We start from the raw sequence: 12323 nt of genomic DNA, 5'->3' as shown, positions 1-12323 counted from the left end.
TTTTCGAACATTCTTTCCTATTTTAGTTATTTGTATAGATGGGAGCTGCCACTTGCCTCAAAGTGATCGAGTCAAGAATGAGGTACTTATGATGGTCTGTCATTTGTTTATATATTTTTAAGTATGCCATTTTGTTTGTGTAAATCTCCAAGTGTATCTCTCCTTTTTATTTCCTGGCTAGCTATATTATATATTGGCGAGGAATGGCTGGTATTTTATGTTTTCCTAATGACAGATTTGTTGGTGATTCTCTGGTTGTGCAGATGAGACAAGCTTTGCAGAGATACATTCACATTTTGTGTAAATGACCGTTATACTTGTTGACAGGAGGTCTTAACTCTCTTTTTCTTAAATCGAATTAAAACACCAACTGCACTTCTTTATTTCTAGACAATTACTACAAATATATATGTAACATCAACTTCTCATGTTTTTTTTGGTTGCAATCTAGAGATCGTTGCTTATTGTTTTTCTTTTCTTTTATATTTTTTTCATTGGTATTCTGTTTTATTTTCTTAGGTTGATCTGTCCGTTTCGAGCTAGTTCTGAGCTAGAGATAGATGGGTGTTTTTTTTTTTCAAATTATTATAAACATCGACGGCTTTTAACCGTCGGAGTTGGTCAAAAGGGCCGCCAGAAATTAAGAAAATCTGGTTTTAGTACTCATAGGCCTATTGCTGACGGTTATCGACATCGGCCGTCGGCGAGCAACACCAACGACCCCTTTCCCGACGGCCCTTTCGACGACTAAAAGGCGTCAAGGAAAGCTAACGCCGACCATTAGCATTGCCTGTTTTTTGGTAGTGAAAATAATATGAAAAAATATTAGAAAAAAAATGAGATATCTAAGATTTTTTTTTTTTTTTTTTTGTGTGTATTTAACTATGAATGATGTGGATGGGATCCCAACCATAGATTTGTTCGTGAGGCCACCATGTTGTATACCTTTCTACCCATTAATCAAGTGTAACTCACCAGGATAAAGAGAAGATACAATAATTAACTTGATACAAAACTCAATTAGGCCGCAGTGTGTGAACTTGGTGGTTTGGGAGCAATTTTACATTGTTCCCAGTGTTGTGGCCCATATGAAATTTTTATTGGGCTTATCTTTTATATGTACTAATGCAGAAGCATTTTTACACTAGGCTCGAGTGGGGTGGCCCATGTGATGCGGAGGCATACTCGAGATGAGCAGCCCATGTGAAGTGGGTGGCTTGCGGGAGGCGAGACCCACGTGACGTGGGGCTCAAGAGGGGTTCGGTCAAGGACCTAACCCATGGGAAGTGAGCCTAGGTTATGAGACAAAGGAATTGATTCGCCACACTATCAATTCAAGCTTTTAGAGAAAGTGGTTAATTGTCCTACATCAAAATGTTATTAGAGCAGGAAGTTTGGGGTGATTAGGCAAGTGGCTCGTGGGAAGCGAGACCCATGTGATGTGGTCGCCATGCTCTATCAGTTCGAGCTTTTAGAGAAGTGGTTAGTTGTCCTGCATCATGTATAGTCCAAATAATAGTTCTCACCTTATGAATGACCTTATGAACGAACTTTATAAATAGACTAGATTTTTGCATAGACAACGTGACGGACACCAAAGAGCCAAAACAGTGTGTTTTAGACAATTCCAGTCCTTTTCTAGGTCGGTCTCTCTCTCTCTCTCTCTCTCTCTCTCTCTCTCCATGAGTGTGTTTTTGAGATTGGATTAAGAAATCTACCTTGTTATTTTCTACCTGTAAATAGTACATGGAAGATGAAAATGGATGAAAGTGCTGATTTCACTTCTACCACTTCCAAATATGAAGGGTGAAAGTAGGCTAGGATGGATTCGGCTTGGCTGGTGTCCCACCTAGTTCGGGCTAGATTTGATATATGGCTAAAGGCCCATTTACTTGGCTTGGGCATCTCCAATTTGAGGCCCCATAGCTACTCGGGCCGTGCCTGGGATTGGACAAGTATAATGGGTCCCACCACCTACGTGGATCAATCGAGAAAATACATGTGGGCTCCATTTTTGTGAATGCACTTGTGAGAATTGTGTTGTGCTCTCTTATGGGCCATCATCAATCTGTCAGTGTATGAGTCGATAGGTAAAGTTCGTAAGTTCTAATTTTGTGTGATATGATGCACGCCACTTCCAAGAAATCATGCATGTGACATCCCAAATTCCCAAACAGAATAATTCAATAATGATAAAGAAAAAGAAATCAATCTCTCCATACAAGGTGAGCGGGCAAGAATCCATACTAGCAAGTGGTGCAATTCACAAGCAGGAATTCAATTAAACTGTATTTTAGAATAATTCATGAAGTTTGCAATTTGAATCTCCATGACAAACATAATAGCAAATAACACAGATTTCTTTAGGCATTTATTACATGTTTCGGTTGCACTGGCAAGTGAGGACCTTTCTGGGTTTTCATCCACCTTCTCCACAAGCCTCATTTGTTTGAGCAGTTTTGTACGAGATCTCTATTGACTTATCAGTCTCTGGAAGACTAGATTGTGACAGGTTTGGCCGCAAGGGTATGGACAGTCAACCTCCATAACTTCAGATCGGTCGAAGTACCAATCCGCAACAGCTTCGGCGATCCTCTACACAATCAATAATACATGGGGTTAATATGAGATGATAAACCCCTGCATTTCTAACAAAAAAGAAATATGTGCATGAAATTTCAATCGCAGAAGTTGCTCGAATATAAAAATACCAAATAATTCATCTCTTTCTGTTTCGCCTTCAAGTTAAGATAAAGATTGAGAGATTAAAAAGATTGTAAAAATGAAAAGGTTACTAAAATTTATTCTGACCCAATTATTATAAGGGACAAAAATATGGATCTGATTAATGAACTAGGAATTCTCACTGTTTGGCATTCATAGGCTTCTGTTTCGGAAACAAAAAATTCTCTTCAAACAGGTTTGTTTCTGCTCGAAAGATAGGGCCTTTAAAAGGGTCTTAAAATCAGATATTTGAGCCAATACAAGAAATGATAGTCTTTAAAAAGATAAAATAAAGGGTCATTTAAATAAAAGAAACAGAAACACACGCATGCACACACATATATAAAAGCATGAAATTTGAACAACCTCAGTTTTACATTGCATGTAACACAATGCATGTTACATGCAATGTAATAAGAGAAAATGCAATTAGCTAAGGCTGTGTTTGGATGCATGAGTGAATTGAATTGTTTGGATAGCAAGTTACTTAAGATAAGCTACTTATGCCTTTAATCTTGATTTCTACTTATTAAACTGAAGTGATCAAGTAACTTTAAATTTAAAAAAAAAACTTATCCGTACCTTGTTTCCATTTTGAGGAGAATCATTTGCGAACCAAGTATCCTGCCTCTCTGACTGGCAGTGTGCAAAACACGAATTTATAAAAAAACCATTTTTGTTGTATGTTGAAAACATATCGAGGTGATGGAGCATTTGACTCCTGAAGTCTGTTTCACAAGAGAAAAGCCAAGATACATTAATCAGACAAAAAGTTGGATCCAAGAATCCCTTTTGAATAGTATGCTTGTCTGAGTTTTATGGTCTCATTGCCAGTCCCAAGCCCAGGGAAGGGAGGGCTACATCAGGTTGGTATTCCATGTTAAACTTTTGCCACAACTTATAGTTGGGATAAGGCTTAGATGGATGGTGATGGTGGTGGTGAAAGGCAGTCGGTACCACCCACGGTTTTAAAAACTGTTCAATGAGACTCTACCGTCTAAATCATATCTGTTTCGGCCCAAATGTCACCATGCCAAAAAGGGGTCTATTTGGGGCAAGTGGTACAGTTTTGTTGCCTAGGTGAGTCACACTCTGAAACTGCTACTCTGAAACTACTTCAGGACTCCCAACATGCCTGCTGAGAGAGAGTACCTTCAAGAAATGCAAGTTGGGTTGCATTGCACTTTGCATGGTCTAATTTACATGCACTCCAATCACCATCAAGGTCAGCTGACAGTGGTGCTAAACTAGCCTGAACCTGGAAAGGGGGGTAAAATTCAAATGTGTCAGAGTGAAAATAAGTTGTCCAAGTGTTATTACATTATTAGGTGGTTGGAAGAAGAGATTTCCTAAATAAACGAAAATTTACCTGCCATGCGTCGTATGCCGCATTCAAAAGAAAAAGTGGGGTGTCAACTTCATTCACCAAATTCTCTGGGAAGAAGCACTGCAGACAATGGAAGCAGTCGTAATTCAGTTTCCCTTCCTTTTATCCTTTACACACATGTAGTAGTGGTAAAAAGAACAAAGTGGAAAGAGTTACCATATCGGGACTCAAGCGGGAGGTACAAGGTTCTGGCAAGTTGGATTCCACCCCCTGTGATGACCAGCGAATTTTAATAACCATGGAAGAAGAATGAGCAAAAGTGGTATTCTTGAAGATCATAACGCGTGGATATTGTAAAAACAAATGAAGAATGCATGAAATTTGATGAATTCCTCATCCAAACACAACTAACTAGCCAATGTTACAAGTTTTACACAGGACCCCGTGTGTGTGTTTATGGTTGACAGCCTAATTCATGCCAGGATTGCTTTGGTAACAGCTCATTATGCCCATTGCAAAAGAAATATGAGATTTTGTACACAACATGACGTGCATCAAGCTCCGCACAGCAGATGCATGGGAAACATTTTCCATACCTTCGTTTTTTTTTTTTTTTTCAAAAGAATGGAGGATACCCAAAACATCAAACTGACAACAAAATCCTACTCATCCTATTGGTGGTCCAAAATACTTCACGAGTAGAATTCTATGTTCCTACATATGACTTAACATTTATCTAATCAAAGTTTAAATGGATGAATAGAATGGAAATCACCACAATCTTAAACTGGAAGAAAAGAAAAAGAAAAAGAAAACCTGTAAGCTTATGACCCCATCATAAATAGATTTTAGGGTGCGTTTGCCAGATATGTCCTTCCTACAATTCCACAGGATCATATAAGAAAGCAATACAATTCAATTAAAATATTTCAAAACAATAAAAGCTATAGGAAAATTGATCTTAGAAAATTCTCTTTCAAAAATAATTCACAAAGCGAGTCATACACATCAAGGAATAATCCACCATCACTAAGGCACTTGACTTTAATAGTTGGTGGGAATAATTCCCGGAACTGGTCACAGTGAATAATAGATGCCAAACCCCCAGCAGAGCACCCAGAAAGAAGAGCCTGAAACAAGCTGGGAAATGATGTATATCACTACAGAATCAACCATGGTTGCAAAACATCTCCACTGGAAGAAAGAAAAACCTGCTTGGCAAAACTCATTCCCAATGACAGTAGTTCCTCCATGACAGCTGACCAAATGCGCTGTCCACGGAAAAAAAGGTTTTCTTCCTGGACACAAAATCACTGGATGTTACTGTGAATTGGCAGGATAAGATCAAACAATTTCAACAACAGAACTCAAACAATTTGGGTTGCAAATGAAAATGCAAATACAAGTATGAAGCTTATGATCGATTAGAAATGTACGCAGATCAGTGGAAGCAAAAAGGTACAATGAATAAAATGGGCCATCATTTGTGTAGTTCACATGTTTGTAGCATCAGCATTCAGAGAAACCAACCGTACACGTTCATGGTTTGCCAGCCCCCTTGTGCATGTGAATTGATGCACTTTTGTACAAATAGTCATGGATATATGAGCATTAGACCATGGATTTGGTATTTTTGGTGGAGTGGTGAGCTAGCCTTCATAAGGAAGATATGATGCTGACAACATAGACGACTCGATTAAAGAATACAAAAGAACATGAGGCGTGGAATGCTTGTCTCGTTTAAATTGCAGATGTTCCAAGATCTGGATCTGATAGAGATTTCCTAGGTAGGAATATCAACATCGACAAAACGACAATTTTTCAATGGCATTGAATAGATAAATTCTAGACATATCTAAATTTTCTTTTCTAGAAAGTTGGATCATATATATATATATATATATATATATATATATATATATGGGAATATTAGGGGTGAATCACATGATCTGAATTTTTGAAAACTTATTTTTTAAAAAAAGAATCACATGTGTACATTGATTGTCCAAGTTCAAGCATCCCACACGTGCATATGTGAAGAGATCAATTTTCAAGCACTAAAAATCAAATGTGCACAACAACATGTGTAAATGCGCCTCCAACCAATCTTTAAGTTCCCAAATGCATCACAATCTTCTTGTCCAGGGTGTTCAACAAATAAGGGATGGAACAACTAGTCAACAATAGCATGTGCATGACTAACTAGCACCAAAAGCATGCCATGGATTGCTAGTCGCAACATAACTTTGCCCGAATCCAATAGGCCTATGGTAAATGTTGCAGATATGATCTTTTACGGGCACGCCACTGAAACTTCTCACAGAGAAGCCATCAGCGACTAAGGGTTCAAGGAATGAAAAATTGCATACTACTATTCACTACAACTGAAACAACTAAAGGCTAACTATTTTCACGACGTTACAATGAAGTTTGGTTGGAGGAAAGATGGTCATCTTGTCAAATGATTGAGCCCTCTTATTAGCACAGTAGCCAAGATCTGTGTTTTTTCCTTGTACATTAACCAAGAAATATCCAAGGGACCATGATGAATGATCACAAATATACCAAAAACAACAAAAAATACAAACAAAAAAACAAAAACAAAAAACAAAAGCTTCGTGGTTTATCATTCTAAAATGCAGATTAGGCCAAATATCTGGATGATAGAAATTCACAGCTTTTGATAATAAATAGAGGACCAGCTTTGGTAGTCCATGATTTCACCTTCTATGGCTTCCTAATACTAACTGGCCAACAGAAAACATGGAGGGTCCCATCTTTTTTCTCATGCGGGTTCTCCATGCCTTTCACCAACAGCAAGGAGAGGAGTACAATTCTCATAGACTAGCATTCTTTTTCTATAATAAATAATGGAGTAATTTAGGAGACAAATACAAACAATTAAGGGCATATCAATTTTATTGATTTCAAGGTGGCATTATTAAGAACCAAGGAAGTCGCAAACAACTTTTCCTTCCTTATAGTGCACCCTTGCCTTTTATTTATCAAAGCACAGGGAGCATTCAGACAAGAAAGCAGAACAATGAGAGCACAAGTAGCTTAAGTTACATTCAAACATAAACAGACGAAGAGAAGGCAGACATGGGGAGATTTTGATGAGTTGGAAATTTGCAGTGACAAGCACATGGGGGAAAGCCGATTTTGAAATGAATGTTTTGGCAGATGCACAAGAGACTTCAAACGTCAAGACCGAGATTGAAGAGATAATAATGTCCAAGAAACGAGTCAAGAGTCCTGTTATGAAATGGAAACTAGAAAATGGAAAATCTTAATAACATTTATAACCTACAAAGGCATTTTGATGTCTAATAATTGAGTAAAAAGTCCAGTTATGGTAATGATATAATTTTATTTTTTTTTAAATCATCCTTAGAGAAAAATTACTACAATTGAATGTTTCATATAGGGAACGTCATTGTGCTCTTGATAACCAATGAAGTGTAGATATCTTGTAAGGCTTATTTTCATGGAAGATGAAAATTGTAAAAGACCAGATATTCCTACCGACCTCATTTACACCTTCGCCGCTGAAGGATGCACCATCACAGTAGCGAACCTTGACTCTATTCCAATTGTAAAAATCTAAGAAAATAATAAATGTAACCTAAAATAAGAACAAATTCCAATAATACCACCAAAATCTCAACCCTAATTCCTTCCGGAAGAATGGCTGTACATCGAATTCAATTTTAGACAAAGAAAATAAACAATGAATGCAGTCTTAGACAAACCGGGATTTTCTTCAGCTTTATTGCTCAAAATTCCAGTAAATCGTAGCACCCTCTCCATTTGATTTGAAGAACCAAGATGATTCTTCTTGCGACCAACACAACTTTTAATGTCACTACACCAGCCTCCTCCCTATCATATCACAAGAATGCCTGTAAATTTACAAAGTCATCACACATGAAGAGAACTACACCAGATTATATACCATGGTTTTCTTGACTTTGAAGTTGTCTCACCTCCAAATGAACGAGCCAACTGTCCATTCCTGACCCAAACCCCCTATCTAAGTGGTAAGCAGACGGTGTTCCATCCAAACAGACTTGAGTGCATCAAAACATCAAATAAAGAGTTAAAAATCTACCTATGAAGAGAATCCCAACAGAACATAGCTTCAGTGTGGTTATTAAAATTTAAACTACTGTATGTCAAATGAGCCCAATTCCACACGATTTACAGAAGCAGCAAAATGGCTTGTGCAGGTAACTGGAATTTAAAAACAGAAGCACAAAAAGAACTCGGTGCCTTCCAATGCATTTGGGTCACACCCAATTAAAAGATAGAATGTAGTAAAAATGACAATAACATCAAAAACTCGAATTCTAATATCAACCGCGAATGGGTCTTCAAGAAATCACAGTAAAGTTCATCGTGTTGATGCTAACTCACATGTTTCACCAAGAAAATATCCAATTTGCAACTCTTAGTTCAGTAATCTTCAGATACCATACCTCATTTGATCATCACCATCATCATCATCTAAGACTTATACCAAATAATCAAGAGCAGCTATGCCAGTTAACGCAACCCTCCTCCTTTATCCAGGTCTTGGTAATGGCAATGAGAGCACAAAACTCCCACTGGCATTATACCATAGACCATTTGATATTAAAATTAAAAAATAAAAAAATTATTTAAAAAAAAAAAAAAACACTATTGTTTTGCAAGTTTTGCAATTTGGGGGATCTCATAGATAATGCTGGCTCGGTGCACACACCAAATCAAAGAGGAAACGAGACAAGGAATAGGCCCGAAAAGATCGATTAAACATTTTTCACAAATCACAAACATCTTCCAACCATTAAGAATGAGATATTCAAATTGGGCAAGTCAATGATATACGCCCGAAAAGATCGATTAAACATTTTTCACAAATCACAAACATCTTCCAACCATTAAGAATGGGATATTCAAATTGGGCAAGTCAATGATATACGTACACATCCCCCATTGACAATCAAACCCATTGCTTAGGATTTTTCATTTGGGTATTAGAGTTTACCCATCACAACATTGGAAAATAACCAAATATCTACAAAACTGAATGGATGTGGCATTCAAATTCAGCAATAACCAAAAATCATTGTGACGTTGACAATAATATGATTTTTTCGAGGTTTGAAAAAACCAAAAATCATATCTAAGAAACAATAGAAAGACGAATTGAAAAGCAAACATTCCATGCATTATTGAAGTAGAAGGGGTCACGGATTCGTTCATGGCTAAGATGGACTGACGAAAAGAAGCCAAGAAGGATCAACCACACTCAGCATAGTTCGATGGTCGACCATTGTGGTCAACAGGTCGAAATTCTGCTAAAATTTCCGGAAATTGCAGAATTGTTGTTGGACAGTTTCTGTCTGTTTCAACAGGTTGACAGATCTGATCGACTGGTCGAAATTGTGTTCGACAGGTCGACCAATCGGGTCGACAGGTTGAAAATCACAAAATTTCCTATCTTAATCTCCGGACACTTTTGGGTCATTCCGACCTGTTGATTCGATCAGTCGACGACAAGTACACAGAAAATTTATGTGATTTTATGAATTTATTTCCTTGATTGATTAGGACTCTTTGATTGTGTTTTTAGAGTATGTTTAGGGTCATTTAAGGGTGATAAACTCATTTTTATTATTATCTATTAATTAAAACTTCTTAGAAAATTCAATCTCTTCTCGTGGATTCAAGGTGTTTATCGCTTGAGGAAGACGGTGATCAGCCTCATCGCGTCCTTCCTTGCGTCAATTATCAAGACAACCCATATAATGGATTTTGCAATTGAAACCAGAATCAACAGTAAAAGAACTGACAGGCATAGAAATCAAGCATAAACAAGATAATGAGTTTGGAAAAAAAAAATCATATAAATTATCAACGGAGGACATGTTTTTAAAAGTGTGCAACACAAACCAGCTCCGAGTTCATCAGCTCCTTTAACATAAGACAGGCCCACCATCACAGGCCTGTTGGCAGCCGCCTCAAAGGCGGACGCTGATAGAATCTCACTCAAGTTAAACTCTTCAAATGTAACAAAACCATCAACCCATCTCCTCATAAGAAACCCAAAAAACACACATATCCACAAAACCTTCATCTCTCTCTCTCTCTCTCTCTCTCTCTCTCTCTCTCTCAGATATAAAAAAAAAGGGAGGAAAACACAGTAATGGTTCTATCAAGACAGGGCGGAAAAACCCATTTCGGAAAAACACAGGAATGGGTCTGAAACAACGAAATCTGAGACACCCAAGAACAGCTTTCTATAACAGAATCTACAGTTACAGAGCAATGGTGATTTCCAACTGATTAGGAAGAAAAAAACCGAAATGGGTATTTATAGTAAATTCTAGGAATGCGAGGTTAGAAAGATAAAACCAATGACGAGATTTCTGAGGAAATCTTAGTGGACGACTGTTGTTGTATGGTTTTTTATTTTTTTCATCAGAACCGTAGAACCGGACCGGAACCGACCAAACGGTCCGGTTTGGTCCGGTTCTAGAGTGCACCGGTTCCGGTTCCGGTTCCAAAAATCAAAGAACCGGTGACATCGGTTCGGTTCTCGGTTTGGGGGTATGTAGAACCGAACCGAACCGTGAACCGATCCGTAGAACCAAACCGTGGATCCGATCCGTAGAACCGAACCGTGGAACCGAATTGTGGAACCGAACCGATGTATTTTTGCACACCTTATAATTATTTTCTTTAGAACAATTATTTTCGTAAATGTATTTTTGTACACCTTATACAATATCTAAACCATTCATCAAATGGACCACAACATGAATGGACATGGGCTTGCAATTGGGCTGGATTATAAAAAGCCCAGAACCGTGGAACCGATTCGGAACCGAACCGGTTTTAACGGTTCGGTTCTGGTTCGGTTCTAGGGTGCAACGGTCTAGGAATGCGAGGTTAGAAAGATAAAACCAATGACGAGATTTCTGAGGAAATCTTAGTGGACGACTGTTGTTGTATGGTTTTTTATTTTTTTCATCAGAAAGGCTTTTTGTCTTCTTTATTATTATTATTATTTTTAAACGTTTCTAGACGGTTTATTTTACGGCTATATTCCCATGTTGGTTTTGGAAAAACGGTGGTGACTCTACAAATGTCCATATGGCATCGTTTTAAGGCAATCCAGACCGTTCAAATTGATGACCAACTCCGGATGATGGTATATGCAAAACAATTTACAGGAATTTATGATGGACGGATTGGATTTCGTTTGTTGGTTAAATTGGGACCCAGAAGTTGTAGATAAGATTATTCTACAAACGTTGAACTGGGCCTATTGGCTAAAAATGTGAGTGACCATTTTGTGGATTTTGGTTATAAATGCAACGGTTTTGACGAAATTGAATTGCCGGTCGAGTTACTTATTATGCTCTTATCATGCTAAGTAAACTCACTTATCCCACCTTGAATGTATACGGTTCATCCATGTTGTCTATCCATTTTTTCAACTAATTCAAGGGATTCAGCCCAAAATTTAAGCCTATGCAAAGCTCAACTGGATCATGACACAGGAAAGGTGGGAATAATGATTTCCACTGTTGAAACTTTTCTAGGCTCATAGTGATGTCTATTTGTCATCCAACATGTTCATAAGATCATACGTGTATAGATGAAAGAAAAAACACAAATATAAGCTTGATCCAAAACTTACGCGGTCTTCAAGAATTTTTCAATAGTTGTTAGGCGTTCAATTCACTGTGCGTAGTCCATTTAAGATTTGGATATTCTACCTTTTTGGGCTCAAGCACTAAAATTGTCTCATGAAATGGTTACTTTCTATCCAATCTGATCATAAGGTCACATAATTATGGATGAAGAGATAAAACAAATATCATATTGATTCAAAATTTATGTGACCTCCTAAAAAGGGTTTCAATGGCCAGCGTTCAATCCCCCACTGCTTTTTACAGTGTAGTCCACTTGATTGTTGGATCTATCTTATTTTTCGGCTCAAGCCATAGGACGAGATCACACCAGGTGTACAGACACTTTAAATATAACTCATACATCATGATGGGACCCATAAAACTTGGTGACTATAACTCATACATCATGATGAGATCCACAGAACTTGGTGACGTTAACACACAAGCAACATCGGTGGTGTGGGGTACACCAGCTAATCCACTTCCACTGGGAGGGGATTCCGTTAGGTCGGGTTAACACCTAGTTTGGTGTGGTTGCGACTAGGGGCATACCTTAATGTATGTGTTGTATATCCAAATCACATCCG

The 12323-nt window shown here is 37.8% G+C and overlaps 1 protein-coding gene across 1 annotated transcript; it reads right to left on the bottom strand.

Annotated features, from left to right (window-relative positions):
• Positions 1–2262: 2262 nt before the first annotated feature.
• LOC131231405 (pectin acetylesterase 12-like) lies at positions 2263–10475 on the bottom strand. The gene is made up of 12 exons (XM_058227573.1): positions 9989–10475; positions 8038–8120; positions 7804–7933; positions 7581–7654; positions 5263–5349; positions 5057–5181; positions 4868–4928; positions 4268–4321; positions 4094–4171; positions 3877–3982; positions 3307–3452; positions 2263–2595 (listed from the first exon to the last, which is right to left on the bottom strand). Exons 1-12 carry the CDS (start codon positions 10170–10172, stop codon positions 2473–2475), a joined length of 1251 nt encoding a protein of 416 aa, XP_058083556.1. The 5' UTR covers positions 10173–10475; the 3' UTR covers positions 2263–2472.
• Between the last annotated feature and the right edge of the window lie 1848 nt (positions 10476–12323).

Source organism: Magnolia sinica, chromosome 17 (genome assembly GCF_029962835.1).
Source record: "Magnolia sinica isolate HGM2019 chromosome 17, MsV1, whole genome shotgun sequence".
Classification (NCBI taxonomy): Eukaryota; Viridiplantae; Streptophyta; class Magnoliopsida; order Magnoliales; family Magnoliaceae; genus Magnolia; species Magnolia sinica.
Note: the sequence above shows the minus strand (reverse complement) of the source record. Positions and strands in the feature narration are given on the sequence as shown.

Bases quoted from the DNA above. Each gene is read 5' to 3' on its own strand.
- LOC131231405 (XM_058227573.1), bottom strand. From the start codon at position 10,172: ATGAAGGTTTTGTGGATATGTGTGTTTTTTGGGTTTCTTATGAGGAGA. The intron at 7,655-7,803 runs GTTTGTCTAAGA...TTATTTTCTTAG, and splicing joins TAAAGCTGAAGAAAATCCCG to ATTTTTACAATTGGAATAGA. The intron at 3,453-3,876 runs GTACTCTCTCTC...CTTGTGAAACAG, and splicing joins CCAACTTGCATTTCTTGAAG to ACTTCAGGAGTCAAATGCTC.